Source organism: Mesoplodon bidens (assembly GCF_964165515.1).
Source record: "Mesoplodon bidens genome assembly, chromosome: 9".
Taxonomy (NCBI): Eukaryota; Metazoa; Chordata; class Mammalia; order Artiodactyla; family Ziphiidae; genus Mesoplodon; species Mesoplodon bidens.
This window is the reverse complement of record NC_138166.1, coordinates 20,371,294-20,397,049: the sequence shown is the minus strand read 5'-3', so window position 1 is coordinate 20,397,049 and position 25,756 is coordinate 20,371,294. Positions and strand designations below refer to the sequence as shown.

Here is a 25,756-nt window from a genome sequence, read left to right as displayed (position 1 = left end):
GGGCTCTCAGGTGTGCAGGCAGGAGGGAGGGCTGCACGGGGAGCACCTCAGAGGACCCGAGAGCAGGGCACAGAGAATCTAGGACAGAGCCCGCGAGTGGAGTCTGTCCCCGCCGCCACAGTATCTAGGGCTCCACTCACCTATCAGCTGTAATCCGAGGAGGCTTTCCAGGCCAGGCCTCCCTCCGGGCACCCGCCACCACCTCCCCCCCCCACCCTCCTCCCCACTGTGGGTTCTGAACCCTGAGGTGTGCCAGGACTCCGAAACCCAGAGCAGGGCCAGCAGGACGGGGAGAGGGAGGTCAGTGAGAGGGCCTTTCACTTGTCATTTTAAAAAGCACTGCTTTGGGCAAAGCTCCCTGCACCACGAGGAAACGCCCCGCCCCGGCGGGTCCTCTGAGCAGGAAAAGCGGGGAATGCCCACGCTGCTCCTGTTCCCACGGTCAGAAGTAAGGCTGAAAGGAGGCCCCAGGCCAGTGAAGAAAGACTGAGAAGGGTTTGCAGACCGTCTAATGACCAGCTGCCGAGGACGTTCCCTAAACGAGGACGAGAGTCCCAGGCCTGCAAGGATGTGGGGAGCACAGGGAGCTCCCACACCCCAGCAAAGACAGCCCGCGCTGGAAGGGTTCCCATCTGCGTGGCCCCGGCTCCGTGGCTGTGCGGCAGCCTCCCAGGCGTAGCGAGGACCAGGTCACAGCGTTCAGAGCAGGGCTTCTCTCTGCTCTGCGGCTCCGTCACCCACTTCCTGCTAGAAAAGTCTGAGGGGAGATGACCGCTTGGGCCTGGCGGGGAGGGGAGCAGGGGGTGGGGGGTTAAGGGAGATGCTGTCTCCCCCGACAGGAACTGCCCCGGGAGACGGGGGACCCCACGCTCTGCAGGCACACAGCACGGAGGGGCAGGGCTGCCGCGGAAAGGGGTCCCTGGGGCTCCAACAAAGCACAGGACTCTTGGAATTTCAAAAGTCAACTTTATCCAGATAGGAACCTTTCAAACAGAACACAGAGAGAAAAAGTTAGGCGGCAGTTATTAAAATACACTTCGCCACACGATTTAACATTAGAATACAAGAGGAGCTGGGGAGATGCGGATGCGGGGTCTCGGCCAGCCCCACCCCCAGTTCCTCCCCAGTACCCTCCGAAGTGGGAGGAGAGTCAGTCACGGCCACCTCGGGCGCCAGCGAGCAGGCTGGCTCTGCGCCTTTCAGGGGCGTCCGCGGCAGGAGGACTCACACGGGCAGGCTGCTTTTAGAGAAAAAGGGCAGCTGGCAGGTAAATCTCTTCGGGTGGGGTCCTCGGAAGCCCCGTGGACCCCACCTTCTGGCCCAAGCAAGGGAACTCGCGGCCGCTGGCACTTCCTGTCAGGGCAGTGGGACCTCCCAGTTAGGGCAAGAACAGAGTGCGCAGGGAAGGACACCCAGGGACCAGACCACACTGGTTGACACCCCAGCAGGGGCTTCCACGGAGACTGAGTCCCGCAGGGGCATCCTGAGCCTGTGTCCTCAGGAAGCGCAGCAGGGCCCCAGGAGGCAGTCTGGAACATGGCAGTAGGGCCCGAGGGGCCAGAGAGGCTGAGAAGGGCCCGGAGCCCCCCGGGCCACTGCCCGGGCTGCTCTGCATGTCTTGTTTCCAGGGTTGGGCCTCAGAGCCGTGGGCCTCATGCTGCTGGGGGCAGCTGGTGCGGGGGAGGGTGTGGGCTCAGCAGTGCTTCTGCAGGGGGCCGGGCTGGAGTGTGGAAGGCTCAGACCGTAAGTGGGGTGCTGGGAGCCCCCGGGCTGGCTGGCATCTTCTCTTGGTGCCTGGTAATGGTGGCCACAGTAAAGGTCACTTGCTAAGACATGTGTTAAGTCCCAGGTGATTGTCAGGACAGTCTTGTCACCAGAAAGGCAAGTGAAACCTGTTCATGAGAGCCTACAGCACACCCTGCTCTGGTCCAGATGTTCAAAGCCAGACCGCAAGTCCGGGCAGGCGCCCCTCCCCCACTGCCAAGGCATCTCTGTGGAACTCGCGAGACGGGCACTGCAGAAAGTCAATCTCGGCAGGAGCGCAAACAAGGTCTCAGAACTTGTGAAGCCCAGTGGCTGTCTCCTCCCGACGTGGACGTGCCGGCCCGAGCCTCCGTCGGCGCCCCCCACGCCCACCGTGCCCGCAGTGGCTGTCTGTCCCGCCCCAGCCCTGTAGTCAGGGCACCCCACTCACCGGACTGTAAACACAGCTGGCGTACAGATAAAACCCAAAGGTGTACTGAAGATCAACAGAGAACCGGCTCTGACCCCCGTGGGCCTTGCACACGTCCTTCCCAGGGGGTTAGAAACGAGCCCTGCAGCATCTACAGGAGTCACTGAGCTTTATGGTTTCATTCGGCCCCGAAATACACGTTTAGGGGGCCTCCGATTACTAGACACGTGAATCTGAACGTTCCCCGCCCCCAGGTCCCTTCTGCCCTTCGCTTCCTCCCACGAGCTCCAAAGCCAAAGTTGAGTCTGTCCCACTCGGGTCGCTCCACGGCGGGCCTGCTCCCCGGGGGCTGCAGTTCCGATGCGAGTGACGGTGGCGTCCCGGCGCAGGGGCCTCTGCCGGCTGCTGTCACATGATCACACAGCACGAGTTCTGCTTCCGGGCCTGGAAAGAGACAAGAGCTGAAGAGGCGGACCTCGGCACACGGAGCACTGGGGGCTCCGCGGGGGTTGGGCGGCTTTACCGGGGGCTCCGGGCATCGCAAGGAGAGAGAGAGAGAACCGGCCCGTCCGCGACGCCTGGAGCGAAGCTCTCCAGGAGCACTTCGTACCCCTCAAGTTATCCTGTCCGCCTTCCGTTAACGCTATCAGTAAGGAAGTAAACTTCCTGTTGTTAAGCCAAGTACAAAGAACAGGGACGTAAGTCGGGTCGGCGGAGTCTCTTCCTCTGCTCCGGCCCCGTCTCCCCGTAAAGCTGTCTTAACCCACAGGGGTGTTTCTTACTGAGGATGTCCTCAGAGAACAGAGAGGTTCACACTTGGTTTGTGGGGCCTCTGTTACCTTCCCTCTCGCCTCCTGTTCGCGGATGCCCCCTGGCCCCACTGGCATCGCCCTCCAAGGCACACATGAGAGCACACGTGTGTGTGGATGGACCAAGTAAACGCGGCGCCCCGCTGTTCAAACTGAAACCCTTCGGCTGAAGGGAAGCTAACTAGGAACATAAGGCACTCTCTGGGAAGGCGGCACGCTGCTGCCCCTTGGCAGCCAGCAGGGATGCGGGGCCCACCCTTCCGGCCTGGTCGGGGGAGCCCGGAGGCAGGGCGGGGCAAGGCCCCTGCTCGCCTAGGCTCCCACAGCGCCCCAGTGAACCTGCCGCTACTGACCGGCCCGTTACTGAAGGTGCCAAGGAAGACTTGTTTAGTGGTGAGCACGCGGCCACTGCTCTCGGGAAGGGGTGCCCGGGAGCCGGGCTGCACTCACCGTTTTATAGAAGGCTTTAGACTGTATTCCCAGCACTTCGGATTTGGACACCAGGTCATCTAGCTTCTCGCCTCGCTCTAACAAAGACTCCATGGTGTTGTGCTGGACAAGAAGAAAAACAGAAAAGAACACTTTGCTCTGTTCACAAAGTGAGTAGACACGAGCCCCCCCTGTGAAGCTCAGTCACAGGAAGGCACTTCCTTTGGGCCCCTCCCCCATATCTGGGACACTGCATCAAGACACAGTGTCCCAGACCTGCGGAGGAAACAGGACCTAGTGACCTTCCTGGAGAATCTAGAAGGTTCTAACTGGGACATAAAGCACTTCCCCCCAAATCCTCCACAGCACAGGCTCAGACAGCCACACTCCAGGAGGGATCACCTCACCTGTATTTATACACACACATTCCTACTGCACAGAATGTGCTTCGTGTTCCCCCAGGGGAACTGTGTCTAAATCGCATTACTGGCAATCCTGCGAGAGCATCTCTGCACTCAGCCGGTGCAAACAGACCCTTTCCGAATGGGTGAAGGGATGGAGGCCCTCAGAAGAGCCCCCAGCCCCGCTGCCAGGACCATCAGTAAGTGGCCGACTCACTCCCACCCCAGATGGCCATTGCTAGGGCAGCTGCAAGGCCCTCAGAGGCCTCTTCAGAGCAAGTGGCACGAACCTAGCTTTGCACATGTGAAACGGCACAGAATGAGGAGTGAGCAAAAATGTGCTTTATCTCTACACACAGCTCAGCAACTCAGATTTCCACCATAAAAAGTTAACTGGCTCAAGACATGAATGGGACAAAAGGTAGCATAACCAGTAATCCAGATTTTATCACTGCAGCCAGAATGGGCTGGGTGTCCAGGACCCATCTGCTCTGTGCAGTGCAGAGAGAAGGAAAGACAGAGAGCGTGTGTCCCCCGGCTCTGTGGTGCTCACGTGCGCAGGTTCTGAAGCAGCAGAAGGCAGAGACAGGGCTCGGTTAGGAAACGTGGAGAAACATGTCACAAAAGACAGAGAAGTGCCCGAAAACCGTCACATCTAACTTTCATTCCAAAGCTCCCAAACGTTATCCAAGGCATGGTTTAGAAGACCTAGCCTTGGAGCCCCTGGGATGCTCTTTATAGAACACAGACTGCTGGGTCCTGCCCCAGACCTGAGTCCAAGCCCAGGAGATGCAGATGTGCATGAAAGCTGAGCCAGCATTGGTAGGAGTTTTATATTTGGGGTAGGATTTATCTGGGCACCTTTTATGGGTTTTATTTTAATTTGGGGGGTGCTGTGCTGCACAGCTTGCGGGGTCTTAGTTTCCTGACCAGGGATCGAACCTGTGTCCCCGCAGTGGAAGTGCGGAGCCCTAACTACTGGACGGCCAGGGAAGTCCCCTTTCCTGGGTTTTATATCCATCTACTTAGGTGTCCATTAATTGCCGGGCACTGGCTAAGCCCTCGTCCTAAGCCTAAGCCAGGCGTTGTTCTGTGAGCAGGGGCGTAAAGATCAGGATAAGCTCCCAGTCCTGGGAGCTCGCACACGAGTCAGGCTTCACGTAAACGTGCAGTGACAATGCAGCGACATTCGGAAAGGGCCTGTACAGCCTCTGAGTGCCCTGGTGGCCCGAGTGCGGGGCGCCCGTGCAGGAGGCAGGCAGGAAAAGGAGGGAGGGCCCAGGGTGCGAGACGACGTCAGGGAGCCTGCACTTTATCCTGGAGCTGACTTGGGAGCTGCTCAAGGACTTCAGGCAGAAGAGTGACAGATCAACAGCTACTGTGTAGTGGACAGACTGGAGGGAGGCAGGAAGCCAGAGGACCAGTCAGAGGCAGAGGCCCCAAGAATCAAAGCCAGTGCTGATCGAGGGCCAAAGGTAGCTCAGAGTTTTAAAAAAAAAGTTGAAGCAGCAATTACAAACCAGGAGATTTTAGCTAAAAATGCAGGGTTCCCGCTCTTCTAAAACAGGCCTGATTCCGACAACTCTGGGCCTGTATTTAGTCAGAGTGGGTAAGCCTCAGTCTGCGCCGAGACCCAGACCCTGAAAGGGAGGTGCCTGCCGGGCAGTGGCTCAAGCTAAGGCAGGCACTGCAGAGGCAGGACCCCCTGAACCCAGTAACTACCCAGACAGTGAGTGGGGACGGGAATATGCTGGGTCCCTCAAACAACGGGTGCCGTTAACCAAGATGGGGCGCAGGAGGGATCCTGCTGGGGTTGTCTGAGTGAGTCTGGCTTTGAGGCCTCTGATGCACGGGGACAGGTGGGCAAACACCACTTTCAGAAAAGTGCTTCGACTACAACTAAAACAAATGTCGGCTGCGTGGGCCTGACTACTGGCAAATCTTTCTGCCCCTCAGTTGGGGGACTTGCTCTCCTACTTACTTACTTACCAGGATGATTTTGGTCTCATCTAGTTCAGCCTGCACTTTAGTCATGGGGTCAGCTTCTCGGGGGTTCTAGGAAAGAACCAAAAATAAAAACCGTGTCAGGACTGGAGTGGCCGCCTGGAAAACGGGGCTCAAAACCAAGTGAGCTGGACACACTTTCAGAAGTTAAAAACCACAGGCTGTTTAACCACATGATAGAGAAGCAAAAGCCTGCCTAGGAGCTCGGGTTCCAGGTCTTAATGTGGAGCCCTGCATTTTACAAAAGGACATCAACATCCCCATCACCCAGAGCCACAGCCACCAGGGCCGCTGGCTTTCTGTTTCACGCAGTTTTGGCACACAGTCTTTACACCCTACCTGGTATCTACTGAGGTGACCGTCCAGGCCTGTGTACTGGATGGTATCGGGGGATCCAACTGGCCAGTCTATCCTGTCGACCTGCTTGGAGAATTCGTCTAGTACCTGCAGGACAGAGGAGCTCAGCAACACGCCCTCCCCTCCGCTGTGCTCATCCGGAAGAGAGGACCCGGGGAGGAGGGTAGAGGAGGATGGCTAATGGCAAGGGGGAAATCTAAGCTCAAGTTCCTCCTTCCTCAGTATTCTGGGAATTAAAAACCGAGGATGCCTAGCCTGATATGAACCTCATCTGGTGAATGACAGAAGTATTAGAATTTCAAAGTACAGATTTCCACTTTTATCAGATTACGAATTTCCAGAACAAAGCATATTGGCCCTCTAATTTTCCAAACAATTCTTCAGAAAGGTAATTAGGTCCCTTGAGTTTAAGCAGCCACCCGATTTCATGTGCTTATAAGTGTATCAGTGTTTGGGGGGATGTGAGGCCAGGGCCTTTGAGGAGTTTATCATTAGCACCACACAAACACACTGAAGAACGTGGCGGCGCTAGCCCCACAACGGGGAAAGCTGCTGCTGTAACTGCACGATGGCCAGCAGGGGGACTCCTCCAGCAGAGGCACAGAGGCGGGGAGGGGCCCAGTCTGTGCCCGATGGGCCTGTCGGAGCAGAAGAGGGGAGGAGGGGAGGAGGGGAGGAGGGGAGGAGGGGAGCAGGGGAGGAGGGGAGGAGGGGAGCAGGGGAGCAGGGGAGGAGGGGAGGTGGGAAGGAGGGGAGGTGGGGAGGAGGGGAGGAGGGCAGGAGGGCAGGAGGGGAGGAGGGTCACGGGGCGGAGCACGCAGTCTAGTGTGGCTCAGAAAGAAATGAAAGTCATGACTTTGAGGGCAGAGGCAGAAGAGAGCCAGCAAGAGGAGTGACGGGGGCAAAAGCACAGCCGGAGCTGACCCGAGGGCCCCCTCCCGGAAGGAGGGATGCTGTGACTCTGTGGCCAACAAGAAGAGTCAAGGCAGCACCAGGGACACTAGTAGGGTGAGAAGCAGAAATCGGCAGGGGCAGGGGGTACGGTGGGGTGGGACGGACGGGACTGGGAAGGCTCCCAGACTCTCTCTTGGTTTAGGGTGAGGAGAAAAGCTGAGAACAGGTCGACTTTGGACACACTACTTCGCCCCTTCCGCCTTGGGCCCTGTCGTCACTCCCGGCCCCAGTCCACACTCGTCTGTCCAAGTACAGTCCAGCCGAGCTGCAGACACACCTTCTCCAGCAAGGTAAACGCCACCCGGGATGGGTATTCACTGTCAGCAATGACCACTCCCGCCAGACTGTCGTTTCTCACGTAGACATGGCACAGATATTCTAGGGAGACAAGAGGCCAGACACACAGAGGGTGATGTGAGGGTTTCAGACTTTCTAACCACCAAAACCAGTCAGAGTGTTACAGTGCTGGGCTCCTGCCTCCTGGGCCAACGAAGCGGCTCTGAGTGAGGTTTATCGTCAGGCCCTGCATGTAGGACAGCACGTGTAGTTCTGACGGCAGTGAGGCCCAACACCTGCTGCAGGGCGAGTGAATGCCCCAAGGCCCAGCGTGCAAAGCCAGGGTCTAAAGGAGCACCAGTGGTGCAGAAACATCCCAGGCAACAGGGCCCCAGGTGCACGTCCAAGTCACATCCTTGGGCTCTCGGTCAGGCTCGCCTGTATCTTGGGAAGCTGCCGCCCTCTGGAGCTCTGCTGTGCTCCACTCCCAAGCTGATGGAACCTTGGCCAAGCCAAGCAGCCTCCACTTTCTTAGAAATCACCTGTCAGGGCCTCAGCCTTCCTCATTACAGCAACCTAGCCTGCTCCACTCGGTGGTGGGCCTTGGCGGGGACGGGGCAGGATGGGAGGAAGAGACAAAGCCCATCCAGAAAAAAAATTAGCCACGGCTGGCTGGGGTCTCAAGCATGTGCTGAAGTCATCAAATTATCAAAAGGTACAGTCTATACAAGGGCTTCTGCAAAATAGTCACAATCCCTGAAATTAAGTTTTGTCACTTTAAAAAGATTCAGAGATGACACAGCTCACCAAATGCCTGTAAAATAAATGTCTAAAAATTTTTACAGGAAACCTGAATCATGAAGAAGAAAAACTAAGGTCAAGAGGAAAAAATAATGAGTTTCCAGATTCCTGGGCAAAAATCTAAGCAGCACAGAATACAGTATTACCTCCACAGGGCTGGGTGGAAATCCTTTCCTGAGATGTCTACAACTCCAGAGGAGAAAGAGGACACAGCAGGAAGGCCGCTTACTGCTCCAAGAGGCGGACCCTAATCTTAAGCGAGTCCAAGCTTTTGGGGGTGATTTTAACCAGGCAACTTCGACACCAACAGTGGGCATAGAATTTTGCCTAACAGGAAAATGAGGAGGAGGGAAGAGAGTAGCTGGCAGAGGAGTGGGGTCCTGGTAGCCCTCTTCATCATGCGGCAACCGCTCCTGTTGATCGAGCTCCGAGCTGCCTGAGGTGGGGCAGCCAGGCCAGCACACACTCACAAGGTAGCAGGTTCTCTTACCTTGTTCCTTGACAGAAGCTCTGCTGCCTTTTGAGGAGCGCTCCACAATCAGCTGACTCGTGAAGGTCATGAATTCCTGAACGCTAAGAAACACAACACATATTACCTGTTCCTGTCACCTTGTCCCCAACACAGTGGAAAGGGACCTCTGAGCGTATACACTAAGGAGACACTGCTTCTTGGTTTCATTCCTTTCCCTCCCAACCTTAGGAAGGAATAATAAACACCCTGTCAATGATCACAAATACAGGTAATCAGAAATCACCAAGACCATTCAAACCACATCTGCTTGCTACCTAGCTCGCTCGAAAAAACCATTTCCAGACTTCCAGGGAACTTTCTACAGGTTATACTTAATTTAACATTTTGGTCAGTGTATGATTTGGGGCACAGTGGAGAAGCAAAAGCCAGCTCCTGTTTTCAAGGCTCCACTGACTTCTGAGAAGCGGGGACAAGTAAAATCTGTGACAGAATAACCTAAGTGGCAAAAACTGTTCGGCGGATGCACAGTCAGTTATGGCAGCTGCCACTGGCTGAACCCGGTAATGCGACACATGTCCACAGTGACTGCTGGCTCTGGCAGAGAACAAGGCCTCCGGTCTGCTGGGGCAAATCCACCGTACGAGCCCGAGGCACTCTGGAAGGAAGGCAGGGCAAGAGCTCAGCCAAGACAAGGAAACGGCAAATGGCTTGCACAGAGGCTGAGAGGGAGGAGGAGGCTCACGGGCCCAACAGAGAGATGTGGCCAGAATGGAAGGGTCCCAGGTGACAACGGTCCAGCTGGAGGAAGCGGAGTTAACAAAAAGCCTCTGATCGGGAATGCCATGTATAAAGGGCCGTCAGCACAGGGCCGTGACTCGGGGAATCCCCAGCAGATGTGGATACTTCTGAAACTGCGCGGAGAGCCACACCGATGAGTGAGGACTCCCGACTCGGGAGCGGACTTCCCTGGCTGGGATCCCAGCTCCACCACTTATGAGACGCATGACCTCTGGGGCAAGGTACTTAGTGCACCAGGCTTCATCTATAAATCGAGATTTGCTGCGATGATTAGGTGAGCACTTAGCACGATGTGTGGCGCACAGTATTACTTGTTATTATTATCTTGAGAGGGTGACAGGATCAAAATGATCCCTTAGAGAAAAGTCTGAAAATAAGGAAGTCCTTGCAGAAAAGCTAACACGAGACAGAGCTTAGAGTAGGACTATAATTAGACAAATGAAGAACTGCATTCACTGTGAGAGTCTGCATACACGGGCCAGAAAAGCTGGAAAACCCTTTGAAGGTTTGAGGCTTGGGCTCTGATAACCGTGAGGCAGGCAGGATGGAAGAGAAGAGGACTTATGAGAAAAACAATGAGCTCGGCTGGACTACGTGTTGCTTTAAGAGGCACTGGTAGAGATGTCCCTACAGTATCGCAGTTGTGTTAACCATCAGAAACTGGTCTGGGTATCGCAAACCAGTCAGGTGAAAGTCCTACAGTGAAATCTCTGAGGATCTTCAGTACACGTGGGGAGGGGAAAAAGAAAAAGTGAAAGAATCAGAATTAGCCAAGTTAGCTGCCAAAGTTCGATCACAGAAAAGAAGGGACACGGAACAGAGACTAGAGGTCATGATAAAGAAAAGAAGTACCAAGAAGGACCCAGAAAGAAGCAGAAAGTTTCGACAAAATAACGAGAGGAATTGTCAGACATCCTGCCCGTAAGCCACTCTCATCAAGAACAAAACAGCCGCACTGAAGCAGCGAAAACAGAATCCAGACTGCAGATTCCCCCAGACCCGGAGACTGGATGACCACACACCCAGACTCTGTAGGGTCCTTCTCCTTTTGTGCCTGAGTCACCCCCATCCCTCCCACGAACAGGCTGCAAGTGTCTGTGGTCATTCTAATACACACCTGATTGCATTAAAGTGCCTCACGAATGTTCAAAAGCTTGTAAGCCCTACAAATCCCACGCTTCCTTCCAAATCTTCACCGTAGAACCCTTCTGTACCACTAAAGCCCAACCATAAAGAGCGTACGATTTGCGTTGGAGTCCTGGCTGGTTTGGTATCCATCTCTTGGGACCTCAGTGACTTCACCCATAAGATGGGACAGTATACCAGTATCTCTCATACGGAATTCCTGGAAAGCCCCACCAGATAATACAAACGTGGCTCTTAAGGTGTGGCACGTAAGCTTCCTAGGTCAGCATCACTAAGTGGGCGTTGCTGGTTTAAAATATAGACCGCTGGGCCTCCAGTGGACGTGAACCTGGGGAATCTGCACTTTTTCAAAGCCCCCTAATAATTTTTATACGACAGAAATTTGGAAAAACCCTGATTACAGCATTACGTTCTACGATGGGATAAGGCTTTTTGCGATCGAAAAAAACATGATTCTTCAGAGGCACAGTCCGCAGGCCGAGGAAGAGGCCACCGCCGGCTCCACTGCGGGAGGTCGAGCCCCGGCCCTCCCCCGATTCCGGGGCCGTCTCCAACCCCGACCCCGGGCCTCCCCGCCCGGGCGCCGCCCGCCTGGGCCCGCCTGGGCCCGCCTACCTGGACCTCTGGAAGAAGCTGAAGGAGGACACGTCGTACGCCGCTTTGAGCAGCACCGCCTTGGCATCGCCTTTGTACAGCACGCTGAGGCTGTACAGCCTCATGGCGCCGCGCCCTCGGGCCAGCTACCCGCCTGGCCGCGGGACCGGCTCGCAGGGAGCAGCGCGGCGCCGCCCCTCGAGACCACTACAGGCTGCTGACGGGTCAGCCGCCGGCTTCCTCCGCCTGGCTCTGGGTCCACTTCCGGCTTCGGTCAGGGGCCGCCGCCCGAGGCCTAACGAAGGGTTTTCGTGCCCCGGATGCAGAAATGAGCAGCCGGAAGCACGGGCGAGGGGGCGGAGCAGAGTGCTGCGCGTGCGCTTGAGGTCGGTCCCCGCCCCTCGGGCTTTCGTAGGCCGGCCGGCTCGCTGCTCGTAAGTGTTTAGCCTTCCCCCGCTGTCCTTCTCTCTGTGAGGGCCTGTCCTTTTCTCCCTGGCCGTCCTGAGGTCTCCCAGGGGCCCCTCGCTTCTTCCCGGTCCGTTCTGAGTCCTATAGGGTCGCCTGTGTCCCCCGGCTCTGTCCTCCCTCCGAACGGTGAGACCCAGAGTCTCACCCACACGCCAGGGCTTTGTAAACCCCACACAAGGGACTTTGATTTATGGGCGAACTGCTGTCCCTGGAAAGTGATTTGTGAATCATATCTCCTTTCTGAGTGAAAAAGGGCAGGGACCTGCCGGGAGGTGAAGGCATGCCTCTCATTTTCAGATGATTGAGTCCTCTTGACATTCCCACGCCTTCCTCCTGCCTGCCTGGGAGCAAGTCCCTGGTCACACAGGTCCCTTCAGCACAAGCCCGCGGGGGTGAGGGCTCCTGGGCCTGCCCACCACCTGGGAAACCAGATGTCTAACCACTGATTTGGGAGCCAAACTGCTGACCTCACAGAGTAACAGAGCCACTTCACCCCAAAGGGGCAGAAATTCATCTCCAAACTGAGGGAGCAGCTTGGCTTACCGTGACTTGGAAAACCTCATTTTGCTTGAGATGTTGGAATAATGCTTTTTCAATGGATGGGGATGAATGAGGCTCAGTTCCCTAAGGGTAGTACGTCTTTCATGCTTCTTGTTTGTTAAATGGTATGTTATCCGAAAGCATCTTGCAGGACAGAGGTGAAAGGACCTTGGTGTTTGGAATTTGGCAGAAAGGTTACACAACTATCGTGCTAGAAGCAGCCAGATCTGAAATGATGGGAAAGAGGTGGTAATATTTGAAAAACCAACAGCATCACTCTAAACGTTACCCTAAATCAGGGTGTCTCATTCTTGTCGCTATTGATATTTCGGATTGGATAATTCTTTGTTGCTGGCGGCTGTCCGTGCATTGCAGGCAACATCTCAGGCCTTTTACCCCCTAAATGCTGGTGGCACCCCATCGGCCATTTGGCAACCAAAAATGTCTCTGGTGGGACTTCCCTGGCTGTGCAGTCGTTAAGACTCTGAGCTTCCACTGCAGGGGGCACGGGTTTGATCCCTGGTCGGGAACTAAGATCCTGCATCGTGTGGCCAAAAATAAACAAACAAACAAATAAATAAATAAAAATACAGCAGTGTTTCTGGACATTGCCAAATGCACCCTGGGGAGCAGTGGCTTAGAGAACCATTGCTCTAAATATTCCTGTGGCTGAAGGAAGTTCCCACCACCTGCTTTCACTCAGCACCTGCCTCACCGACCCTCTTCCCTGGCTATTTCCAAGTGCAGAGGGTGGAGAGAGCTTTCCCACATCCCCTCCATGTTGGTACTAAACGTTAAGAACAGACTTTGGCCAACGCCAGGCCAGTGTCACGGAAGGTGGAGAGCTGTTAGTGCAGCCCCATCCTGTCTGCGCTGACATGGTTGACCTATAGGGGGCGGGTGAGAGCCATTTCTGAAGACAGTTCTCAAAGTCCCTTTTCCTTTGCCACTAAAAGTCGTACAAAAGGAGGAATCAGGAGGACGGCGTTGGGTTGGAATAGATTTAAATGTATTCACGTGACACGTAATAGTAATTGTCTTGAAGTTCCCTTACACCAAGCACTTTCCGTATGCGCCCTCATTTAATCCTCACAGAAACAGAGGAGAATATTATTACCACCTTACAGACATAGAAACTGAGATTCAGGTTAAGGAAATTGCTCCTAAGAGGCACACGTCGACACCAAAACATGTAACAAACTTTCACAGCTCTGGCAGCGCTCTCCCTCCTCTCTGGCCTTGCTTGTCCTCCATCACCCCAGAAAGCCTCGCTTGGCCTATGTGGTTACCAACCCCCCAAGCTCATCCATCTTACTGAATAGCAAGACCCACCTTCCACTCCAGCACCCCAGCTGTCACCCAACTTGGATTCGGTCCCAGCACTTCCACAAACCACAAAACCACAAAAGTGAACAAACCATTAACTCCTCTGAGTCTCTTTCTCTCTTTCATCTGTAAAACTGGAAAAATACCCTTTCCATAAGCATGTTGCTGGGAATGATAAGACATTATGTTCCAAGCTCTAGTCATAGTAGCTGTTTAACAAGTAACAACAATGATGATTACGTGTACTGTTATCGTTCATGACAAAAAGGAGGAGAGGTCATGGTGGGTTACAGGTGTCCTGCAGGCTGTGGGAAGTGGAGATTTGATGGTAGGCTGAAATCTGAGGAAGGTCTATAGATTGCAGATTAGTATTGTATCTGTTTTAATTTCTTGATTTTGCTCATGGTGTTGTGGTTATGTAAGTGAATTCTTTGTTTTTAGGAAATACACACAAGTACTTGGGTAAAAGGACATCCTGTCTGAAACATGCTCTTAAAGGGTTCAGATCTATAATACGTATGGAGGGTAAAGCAAATATGGTTAATTTAAAGAGTCAGGATGAAGGGTATCCAGGAGTTTCACTGTACCACTCTTGCAGCTGTCCTGTAAGTCTGCAATTATGGGGATAGAAAAGATTGTAGGGCAGGGCGCTGACGTCATGCATGCAGCATCCACACTTGTGGGGATGGCACATTTCTCTGGAGTCCTGGCCCCCCTCATTTGCTGGGCCCTGCAGACAGAACTGGAACAAGGCTGCCCATGACAAATGGCTGAGGCTCTCTAAGTTCGCCCCCACTGGGCAAGGCAGGCAGCCACCCACCTTCGAGGCTTTACTCAGCTCTCAGAAGGCGCTCAATTTAGCTGCACAGTGGAACCCTCTAGGGAGCTGGATAAAAGCTGGCTGAGGGGCATACTCCAGGAGGCCCAGCCCAGGGGGGAAACCAGCCATTCAGTGGCCTCGGTCCCCATACCCCCTTGTCCGGCCAGTCAAGGCCAGGGCAGCAGGGCTGTTTTCACTGTAAGCCTAACACCAGCCTCCACAGCCTACCCAGGAAAGGGGCCCTGAAAGGGGCCACCAGTGTGGTCAGGCCTCCAAAGGAGTTCAGAGCATGTCACCTTAAATATGTTGCTTTGACATATTGATTATTTTGAACCAACCCTCATTTTCCTTAGTCACTTCTCCGCGGTTTACTCTCCCGACCCCCAACCCCGCTGTCCTGTCAATTCTTCACAAATTTATTGTTTTTTTTATAAAAGTATAAAAGCTTTTTCTCTGGTCACTTCTTTGGATTTTCATTCTCTCGTGAAGGCGCCTCTGTACAGGTAAAAATTTAAATAAAACCTGTATGCTTTTCTCCTGTTAATGTCAGTTTAGTTCCTAGGCCCAGCTGGAGAGCCAAAGAGGGCAGAGGAGAATTTTTCCTCCCCTATACCTTCTTAGTAGTTCACCAAGTCTAAGGAGCATGGACTTGATGCCACCAACCGGGGTCTACTAGCAGACCCAGCCGCCAGGAAGGCTGCTCACTACCACCACTGCTTACCCACGTGTCCTGTGCTCCCACTCGGTTCTCCAGGCCACAGGGAAGACAGGCACAGACATGGCTCTGCCAGCAGCAGAGAGGGACCAGAAGATGACAGAGCAGGAGAGGACCGGGTATACTATAAGGTTTACCTGGAGGCAGTGGGCAGGAAGAGATCACAGCCGAGGAAGACAGGAGGCAGCTGGGAGCTCCCTGAAGTAGAGGGACAGGCGCCCTCAGAACTGCCTCTCCTGCAGGGGCTTCCCGGGAGCTGTATTTGTACCACCAGGCACCCCTCCCCTGCTCCGGCTCTAGGGATGGATGTGTAGCCCACTCTGGATACATGGTCACTTAGGCAGGTGACTTGACCTGAGGCACCCTTACTCCTGTGGTGCTGCCCTGCACAGAAAGTGGGAGAAAGTCTGCAGAATAGGAAGGGGGGAAGGGGGGCAGGCAGAGGCCCTGGGAGAGGGGCAGAGCCGGCCACCGTGAAAGAGGAGTCTGGGCCTCACAGCAGCCTGGTCCCCAGGGCCTCTGAGAGCAGAAAGCAAGGACGGGAGTCATCATAAAGGAAAAGTCACGACTAAAAATCTGAAAGTGCAAGTGATAGAGCCCCCTCCCCAGCCCCTTCCAGCCCCACAATGCCTGTTTCCACATGGGTGCCAGGAAGTCTGAGCCAATCAACACAATCCCATCCCTATTGCCTCCGAGATTGGTCTACAGATGGGCGCCTGACCCACGTCTCAGCCAATCAATGCAGACCTTCTCCCCACACCGGCAGGGTAGGCCGTCCAATTAGAGCAAAGCCCAGGACTTCGTGTTTGACACTTGGGAGAAGCAATGGGATTTGCCCAGGTTAAAAAGGTCAGCGAACCCCAAACAGTATTGGTACAAACTTCTGCTTAAACATAAAAGATGAAATACATATGTTTATATGAACTTCACTGGAATGACACAAAGAGGGCAGGAGGAGAATGGCAAAAAGTGAGAGGCTAACCAGGGTCGGCAGGTTTAAACTGGGGAGAGGTGGGGTGACGGGGGCTTAGCAGAGTGAGGGGCTGAAGCACAAGGTCCCGGAGCTGCAGGGGCGGGGGTGGGGTGGGGGAGGAAGCAAGGGGAGCCCTGAAGACGCTCCCTCCCTCCTGCACCCGCAGATACTTCCCCCAGGAATGTACCATCCTCTGCCTCACCCTAGGGAGGAAGATGCAGGACTTTCCTATGGAGACTTGAATGTTCAGAGATTCTGCCACTTTGAGGCCCCCATAAAATCACCTATTGTTTCAAGTAGTCCCTGTTGGGTAAATGTCTCCTGTGAGGTCACTCCCAAGGCTCTGACCTGTATGCAGTGTGGCTGCCCTTGGATCAGGTGACATTCCAGTCATCTGTGGCCAAGGAGGCCACAGGGCTATGCAGCAGGACCTGGGACTTCTGCATGAGGACTGCCTTGGCCCCTGTCCTTGGGGGGTGGTGAGCCTTTGCAGCCCAATCCTTCAACATCCCCAGTGTCAATGAACTCATTTGAAAGTGGTAAAAATAATACCACCCCTGCCTACTGCCCCAAGACTGTCTGATCAAATGGCAGAATGAATACAAAAGTACTTTGTGAATGATAAATGGTTTAATCAGTATAATTATAATGACAATTTCTCCTCCATATAAATATATTTCCTTTCTTTAGGAATAAATCTAATAAGAAATGTATACGATCTATAAGAGAAAAATAATGAAGCTCACCTGAAGGGCATAAAAGAAGACCTGAACAAATAGAGCAACTGGCTACATTTCTGAATGAGACTTGTCTGTTCTCTAAAATGGATCCCCAAATCCACAAATTCAGTGCCTTTCCAATGAAATTATCAACAGCATTATTTTAGTGAAATGGGAAGAGTAGATTCTAAGATTTATATGAAAGATAAAAGCCTTATGGTAAAGAAAATTTTGTAGGAAAATAAAAGGAAGGGATCCCTTCCCACCAGATATCAAAAAACTGAAAAGTGCCAACTGAAAGAGTGCAGTATCTACAGGAATGGACAGAGAGACATCCAGCTCATAGACAGAGCTGAGGCCAAGGCAGGCAGAGTACCAAGAGCCACTTTTACATTTAGACAGTCTGTTGCTGACACAGGCAGCAAAATAAAAAGAGAGAAAAGAAAGAAAGAAAGAAAAAGAAGAAAGAGGAAGGAAGGAAGGAAGGGAAGGAGGAAGGAAGGAAGGAAGGAAGGAAAGAAAAGAAAAAGCACCCAAATGTGCCACTTCCCATCTTTGTCCCATGCACCAGAAAGGATGACACCCAACCAAAGAGAGCTGGATGCCTGCGCCTCAAGTCACCCCAAGGCATCACCTCTGGCTGGGAGCCCATTCTAGATGACAGCTACACCCTGGGGGCAGGGACAGAAAGCCTCGCATCTCGGAACCAGAGATGAGGGGAAACCCTCCTGATGCCTCCTGGGCAGATGTGGAAGAGAGTCGGGGGGTGGCCTCAGAGCAGCTCCTCACAAGTCCAGCCTCAGTTCCTGGAGCATCACAGAGTGTTCTGACAGGCTCAGATTAGCTGTGGTCCCGGACTTGGCCTGGTGGCCTTTGAGGACACCTGCAAGGTGACCAGAGCAGAGCTGTTCCCTCACAACAGAGAAATACAACGATGGAGCATAAACTGTGGTCCCTGCATTGGCAGGCAGACTCCCAACCACTGTGCCACCCGGGAAGCCCCCAGAAATGCTTTTCTTAACAAGACACGAGCTTCAAAAAAAGAAAGCAAGACAAATTCATAAAAAAGAAATACTTCTGTGTGTTAAAAGACAGCATTGATCAAGCCATATGTTTAGCAATAGGTAATACAGCATATTCAACAAGAAAAGGATTAATAGATATTATGGATGGAATATAAAAATAGTTTATACAAACTGAAAAGTAGAAGACAATTCAGTAACAAAACAGTTAAGTAATATAAACAAATCATCCTTAGAAAAAGGAATACAAATAACCATAAATATATGAAAAGGTGTCCAGCACTTTGCAATTCAAATTACAATGAGATGTCAGATAAGCAAAAGTTATAAAGATTCATCATCTCAAGGACTGGCCAGCATGGAGTCAAACTCCTAATGATGCCGGAAGGATTAATTGGTGAAGCCATTTGAAGGGGCCAGTGTAGTCCTGTCTGCACAATCATAAAATGTGCCCAGCATTGGACCTAGCAATTCAGCCTCTAGGAAGCATCCAGAAGAAACACATGCACGTGTTGACCCTGGTAAAAGGCCAAGATTTATAACAGGGGAAAACGGAAACTGCCCAGATGACCATCAATACGGAATTGGTTTAAAAATATTTCAGCGTATCCATTTGGAGAGGTCTCACTGGCCACTCCTTCTCTTTCCCTCTGCTGGATCCCAGCAGAGCTCATATTTCCAGATGGTAGTCAGGGAAGGCAGTGACCAAAGCTTGAGGGTGGCCTGGGCACATGTGGCAATGCCACTGGCTAAGCCACCTGCTCCCTCTCCTCTGGTTCCCAGACTCAAGGGGGCCTCTCCTCCTTAGGACATGAATTTGGAAGACCCTGTGACCCTGCCCTGGGAACTGGACAGGTGGCAAAGTCTGCGGTGATAAGGCGATTGGGCTGTCACTATGGTGATGGGGATGGAGGCCTTTTGCCATCAGCCCCAGTTTTCTGCATGGCAGCTCTAATGACAGGATGGTCAGCCCTGCAGAGGCTGGAGGGTGTGAGCGCAGAGGCCTGTTCCTGGTTGCCATGGCAGCGTGGGCCCTCGCAGGAGCGCAGAAAGCCTTGGCAGGAGAATTCCCCACTCCATACCTGGTCAGAGCAGGAAGTGTTGGGCCGTGACTGAGCCTCAGGGAAGCAGGTTGGGGTGTGAGAAAAGAACAGTCGCCCACAACTTAATTACTCAAAAGCTGTCCCCCAGCCACAGGAGGAAAGAGGACCTTTTCTGCTGAGTCTGTCTAGAGAACACCACGCCGTCACAGCTCAGCACAGCCCGGAGAGAAAGCTGACCAGTGCTGACCAGCTCTGGAGCCCGGCAATGGCCCTGCCCCGACCATACCTGGCCTGACAAGGCCTCAGTGGGGAAGGGTCCCGACTGGGACCCAGAAGAGAAGGCTGGCAGGCTTGCTGGAGAACAATGAAAAGGAGGAAACTCTGTGATTGAACCTCAAGCCAGAAGCCAGCCAGAAGGTGGACCATATTCTACCAGACACTCGGGCCGGCCGTGACCCTTGGTTGGGAAAAGCCTGGGGATATTTCTGCCTTGGAAGCCCGTTGGGGAACACTGAGGGGTTCCAGCTCCCCCGGGCGGGCTGCGGTACAAATGCTGGATGACAGAGCCAGGATGGAGATCGCCAAGAAGGAAAAGGTAACTCTCTGCTGCATTCGGTTTTCTAGAAATGCTTCTTACACGTTCCTGTATTCAGTGGTTTGTTTAACTTGACCAAGTGTTTGTGCCTCAGTATCTGATTGTATGTGCAGGTGCTTTAGGGACGACCTGCTGGGAGTGAATTATGAGGCATTGACTTTGGTAATGACTTTATTTTTATTTTTTAACATCTTTATTGGAGTATGATTGCTTTACAATGGTGTGTTAGTTTCTGCTTTATAACAGAGTGAATCAGTTATACATATACATATGTCCCCATATCTCTTCCCTCTTGCGTCTCCCTCCGTCCCACCCTCCCTATCCCATCCCTCTAGGTGGTCACAAAGCACCGAGCTGATCTCCCTGTGCTATGCCGCTGCTTCCTACTAGCTATCTATTTTACGTTTGGTAGTGTATATATGTCCATGCCACTCTCTCACTTTCTCCCAGCTTACCCTTCCCCCTCCCCGTATCTTCAAGTCCATTCTCTAGTAGGTCTGCGTCTTTATTCCCATCTTGCCCCTAGGTTCCTCACGACTATTTTTTTTTTAGATTCCATATATATGTGTTAGCATACTGTGTTTGTTTTTATCTTTCTGACTTACTTCACTCTGTATGACAGACTCTAGGTCCATCCACCTCACTACAAATAACTCAATTTTGTTCTTTTTTATGGCTGAGTAATATTCCATTGTATACATGTGCCACATCTTCTTTATCCATTCATCGGTCGATGGACACTTAGGTTGCTTCCATGTCCTGGCTATTGTAAATAGAGCTGCAGTGAACATTGTGGTACATGACTCTTTTGGAATTATGGTTTTCTCAGGGTATATGCCCAGTAGTGGGATTGCTGGGTCATATGGTAGTTCTATGTTTAGTTTTTTAAGGAACCTCCATACTGTTCTCCATAGTGGCTGTATCCATTTACATTCCCGCCAACAGTGCAAGAGTGTTCCCTTTTCTCCACACCCTCTCCAGCATTTATTGTTTGTAGATTTTTGGATGATGGCCATTCTGACCGGTGTGAGATGATATCTCATTGTAGTTTTGATTTGCATTTCTCTAATGATTAATGATGTTGAGCATTCTTTCATGTGCTTGTTGGCACTCTGTATGTCTTCTTTGGAGAAACGTCTATTTAGGTCTTCTACCTATTTTTGGATTGGGTTGTTTGTTTTTTTGCTATTGAGCTGCATGAGCTGCTTGTAAATTTTGGAGGTTAATCCTTTGTCAGTTGCTTCATTTGCAAATATTTTCTCCCATTCTGCGAGTTGTCTTTTCATCTTGTTTATGGTTTCTTTTGCTGTGCAAAAGCTTTTAAGTTTCATTAGGTCCCATTTGTTTATTTTTGTTTTTATTTTCATTACTCTAGGAGGTGGGTCAAAAAGGATCTTGCTGTGATTTATGTCATAGAGTGTTCTGCCTATGTTTTCCTCTAAGAGTTTTATAGTGTCTGGCCTTACATTTAGGTCTTTAATCCATTTGGAGTTTATTTCTGTGTATGGTGTTAGGGAGTGTTCTCATTTCATTCTTTTACGTGTAGCTGTCCAGTTGAGACACTGACTTCGTTGGGCAGACCAGGTCCTCTCCCTGCTGCTCCAGACTCCGGCCCTGTGACCTGGAAGTCACAGGCTGCCAGGAGGCCTGGGAGGTGACCTCTGTTGGGTAGAGGGTCTGGGGAGTTTAGAGCCCCAGCTGGGGGGCTTGGGGCCTGGGATCTTGGTGGCAGAACCAACTGCCCAGCCATGAGGCAAGACTCAACAGACATCACGAAAGGTCTCAGATGCCTGCGCTTCCCTGCAGGAATCTCTGCCTAAGAAACCTCAGGGCCGTTGCTCCTGGTGAGGGGTGGAGAGCAGTTACTTTTTCCAAAGCAAAGAAAAATCCAGACGTCCTGTGAGCCAGCCCTGTGCGCGAGCGGAGCCAGGGCTGGTGACAGGGCAGAGGGAAGAGCCTGCCTGCTCCCCCAAGCCAGGCAGGGCGGGGGAGATGGAGGAGAGGGCCCATATCCAGTCCCTTTGGCATGGTTTCCTCCTCACATGTCTTTTCTTCTCCTTCTTCTGTGAAATGACGAGGTCAGCATAAACACTGGGCTTGTTCCGCTCCTGGCAGAGCTAATGATGTTGGGAGAAAAACAACCAGCCTGGGTCGGGGTGCCCGCAGCTGCAGGCAGCAGGAAGCCCGCGTCTGCTGGGTCCTGGGGCGATGGCCAGAGTTTGGATGAGAAATCCTGCGCAAAGGGGCCGTGGAGGCCAGCTGGGGAGAGGGGAGGCGGGGTCTTTGGCACAAGCAGTGAGCTGGCGTGGCGACAGTGAGAGGTGGGGCCTGTGGCTCGCCGTGGGGAGCTGGTGTGGGGAGCCCACCACGTCAGACTGGGGCTGGCCCACGCCCCCTTCTCGTTTGTCCCAGGGGCACAGTGCTCCACGCGGTAAACCATTTCTGTTCCACACATGCGGCGTGCTGGCCCCAGTTCAGGAGCCAGGCTGGTTCCAGATCGCTGGTGGGGGAGGGAGGAGTGTTTCACTGACAGCCTTGTCAGGGCAGAGAGGAGAGGGAGGCACCGCCTCTGGCACATGCCTTAGGGGGTACCAAAAACATCAGTCATCAAGATAAATAATATTCTAATTCAAATTCTGAAGAATCAAAATCAATGCAAAAAATTACGATGAGCAAAATGCCAAATTTCTAAAGAAAGAGGGCCTGAGTATTACTGATTTTTTTCGCTTGTCTTAGGCCTGTGCTGGCTGCCCTTAGAGTGCCAGCTAGCAAGGTGCCAGGGCCAGAAAAGGGAGGCATGGGGCTGCGATGTCCACACCCCTCCCGTCTGTCCTGGCTGCCCAGAGGACCCACCTCTTGTCTGGGGGCTGGGGGAGCGGGCGGGGGCGCTTCAGCTTGGTTTCAGGGCCATCCTAAGGATCTGAGGTTTTGCTGCCAGGCCCACCCAGGTCCAGCCCTGCATCCCTGGGAAGTGCCACACCCACCCCAAGCCAGCATGTAGCCTGGAGTGGTCGGTTGGGGCTGTATCCACCACAGGCTCCCAGGAGGAGAGCGTTCAGGTTGCTTTGGAGGGAACTGAAGTGCTGCTGGTTTTGCTCATTCTATTTTCTTTTTTTAATTTATTTATTTATTTATTTATTTATTTTTGGCTGTGTCGGGTCTTCGCTGCTGCGCGCGGGCTTTCTCTAGTTGCAGCGAGCCGGGGGCCACTCTTCGACGCGGTGAGCAGGCTTCTCATTGCGGTGGCTTCTCTTTGTTGCAGAGGACGGGCTCTAGGCACACGGACTTCAGTAGTTGTGGCACACGGGCTTAGTTGCTCCGCAGCATGTGGGATCTTCCCGGACCAGGGCTCGAACCCACATCCCCTGCATTGGCAGACGGATGCTTAACCACTGTGCCACCAGGGCAGTCCTGGTTTTGCCCTTTCTGTTTCTCTTGTTCATCTTGCCTCTGTGACCTGTCGGATCACCCGTGGTCATCCCCCTATAATCTGCAAGAGTGTGTGGCCTCAGTACCGTTTTCAGTGGCTTCCCTGGGGACATGGCAGCTTCTTACATGGTTTTTTTAGAGCTCCTTGGGGGCAGGCCCGCTCCTACTGATGCTGCTTCCCCTCGCCTCCAGCCTGTGGCTGTGGAACCCCACTACAGAGTCATTCCCTTGGCATGGAGCTCTCTCTTTTTTTCCCCATAGTTTTATCATCTGTAAATGGGTTAAAAATATCATCTTTTTCCTTAAAAAAATTTTTTTTAATGAAGTATAGTTAATTTTCAATGTTTCAGGTATACAGCAAAGTGATTCAGAGACATATATCCTTTTTTAGATTCTTTTCCATTATCGGTTATTACAACATGTGAAATACAGTTCCCTGTGCTATACAGTAGGTGCTTGTTGTTTATCTATTTTATATATCGCAGTGTGTATCTGTTAATCCCCAACTCCTAATTTATCCCTCCGTCCCTTTTCCCCTTTGGTAACCATAAGTTTGTTTTTTATGCCTGTGAGTCTATTTCTGTTTTATAAATAAGTTCATTTGTACCATTTTTTTTGGATTCTACATATAAGTGATATCATAAGATATTTGTTTTTCTCTGTCTGACTTACTTCACTTAGTATGATAATCTCTAGATCCATCCATGTTGCTGCAAATGGCATTATTTCATTCTTTTTTGTGGCTGAGTAATATTCCAGTGTATATATGTACCATGTCTTCTTTATCCGGTCATCTGTCAGTGGACATGTAGGTTGCTATGGAGTTCTATCTCTTGATGGCCACAACTTCTAGGAGACCTGAAATTGGGTCATGGGAGCCACTTTGGAAGTTCCTGGTCTATTCTTCCCCCTCCCTCATCTGTGCCCTTCTGCTGGTGGGCGGGAGCGATGGGGGCTCTAGAGCCCGTACAGTTTGCTTTATGTGGTGGGTTTGGGGAGCACTTTTCAGGAGGAAAGCTGGGAAGGTAACACTCCAGGTGTCTTAGTCTGCCCAGCTGCCATCTGGGTGACTTAACCAGCAGACATTGCTTCCTCACAGTTGTGGACACTGGAAGTCTGAGATCAGGGTGACATCGTGGTCAGATTCTGGGGAGGGCTCCCTTCCTGCTGTGGCTTCACATAGCTGCGGGGGGGAAGGAGAGCGCTCTGATCTCTTCCTCTTGTGGGGCCTCTACCCTCGTGCCCTCATCTAGCCCTAATCACTTCCCAAAGGCCCCACCTCCTGACACCATGCACTGGGGGTTAGGGCTTCGACATATGAATTTGGGGGAACACAGTTCAGTCTATAGCATGAGGAGTGGGGGTGAGAGCCATAGGGGGCACTGACCTCCCTCCATTCAGCCCCCCTCAGCTGCCCTGGGCACTTCGCTGCTGAAGGAGAAGGCTCAGAGATAGGGTGATTCTGCCTCACTTGGCAGGCATGCTCATCCAGGTTCCCTGGCAGGACTTGTCCCAGTGGATCTGGGGCCCCAGCAGGAGAGATGCCCCGCCCCCCAAGCCCCTTGGAGACCTTGCTACTGCCAGATGCTCAGGAGGACACGAAGCTCCAGGTGGCCCCCAAGCAGGTGCTCTGGGAAAGGGGCCTACGCAGGGAGGAGCAGATGGCCCCACTGAGCAGAGCGGTGATAAGACCCTGAGTGTGGGGGCAACCAGGCTCCCCGTGGCTGGTATGGATTCAGCAACAGGGGCTGGGGCTGTGCCTGCCTGCCGTGGGCCCCTCTTGGCCAGGAGCCGCTGGCTCTGAGCAGTGTGAGACATTGTCCCTGCGGTCCCGTGACGGGGCTGGGCTGGGAGGCCGTGGAGCAGAGACTGCCCCAGGAGAGCTGAGCAAGCTGCCTGCGTCCCAGGCCTCAGGGTCCAGGCACCTCAGGAAGAGCCCTAAAATCCCCAGCATGACTGTGGCTTTTTGGGTCAGGAGCAGGCCAAGGGAACCTGGCAGTGAGACACAGTGCAGACCCAGCCAGGCCCACGCCTGCTCCTGCAGCAGCAGGACTGGAGGGTGGGAGCGGGAGAGAGGCACAGAGTGCTTTCTGCCCTGAAGCCACCTGAGGCAAGAGAGGGGAGAGCTGCATTCAAGGGAGGCCCTCCAGGGAAGGTTCTGGGGCCCCCACTGTGGGCTGCGCTGCAGCCTTTGGGGGCAGCCCAGGCGTGTTCCCCATGTGCCCCCATCCCTGTGACGGAGGGGCAGGCCTAGCCTGGCCCAGCCCCTCCACCTTCATCTCACTTCTCATGTGTGGACGCTGATCCTCAGGAGGACGCGGCTCTCTCTTTGTTTCTCTGTCTCTCTCCTCCTCCTGTCTCTCTGTCTCTGTCTCTGCGTCTCTCTGTGTGTGTCTCTATCTCCCTCTCTCTCTTTTTGTCTATTTCTTTCCCTCTCTTTCTGTGTCTCTAGGTCTGTCTCTCTGTCTCTTCATCTCTGTGTGTGTGTCTCACTGTCACTGTGTCTCTCGCTGCTTCTCTGTGTCTCTGTCCCTCTCTCTGTCTCGGGCTGGGTGCACATCGAGAAGAGACCCCCTCATCCCCCCCAACCCTGCTGCCTCCCACATCAGCCCCTCAGGGCTGGGTCTGCCCGCTGCCCAGCTTCCTCCCAGACTGGAGTCCCCTCGGGTCCCTCCTCTGCACCCCTGCTCTGCTCAGCTCAGGGCTCCCTGCTGGGCCCACGCCCTCCTCTCCCAGGCCACTTCCCTTCTCAGCCTCCAGGGGCCTCCCGGGAAGCTTCTTGGCATCCACCAAGGCCCCTGGTCGTCTGACCACCACCATCTCCTCTCTTGTGCCATGTATTCTATTCCTTTATTTCTGAAAGAGCAGCCGTTACCTGGTGACCAGTTTGTG

General features: G+C 53.1%; 2 protein-coding genes across 2 annotated transcripts in view; one reads left to right on the top strand and one right to left on the bottom strand.

The window, feature by feature from the left end:
• Window positions 1–946: 946 nt before the first annotated feature.
• YKT6 (YKT6 v-SNARE homolog) lies at window positions 947–11,470 on the bottom strand. The gene is made up of 7 exons (XM_081244268.1): window positions 11,236–11,470; window positions 8,695–8,777; window positions 7,405–7,505; window positions 6,156–6,260; window positions 5,802–5,867; window positions 3,433–3,534; window positions 947–2,617 (listed from the first exon to the last, which is right to left on the bottom strand). The coding sequence occupies exons 1-7, from the start codon at window positions 11,337–11,339 to the stop codon at window positions 2,582–2,584; spliced, it is 597 nt and encodes a 198-aa protein (XP_081100394.1). The 5' UTR covers window positions 11,340–11,470; the 3' UTR covers window positions 947–2,581.
• A 127-nt stretch (window positions 11,471–11,597) lies between these two features.
• GCK (glucokinase) overlaps window positions 11,598–25,756 on the top strand; it is a 55,226-nt gene continuing 41,067 nt past the window's right edge. The window contains exons 1-2 of the mRNA XM_081244263.1: window positions 11,598–11,648; window positions 16,747–19,435. Of these exons, the coding sequence (XP_081100389.1) occupies window positions 19,391–19,435 (45 nt within the window). The 5' untranslated portion in view covers window positions 11,598–11,648; window positions 16,747–19,390. The remainder of the gene's footprint in view (window positions 11,649–16,746; window positions 19,436–25,756) is intronic.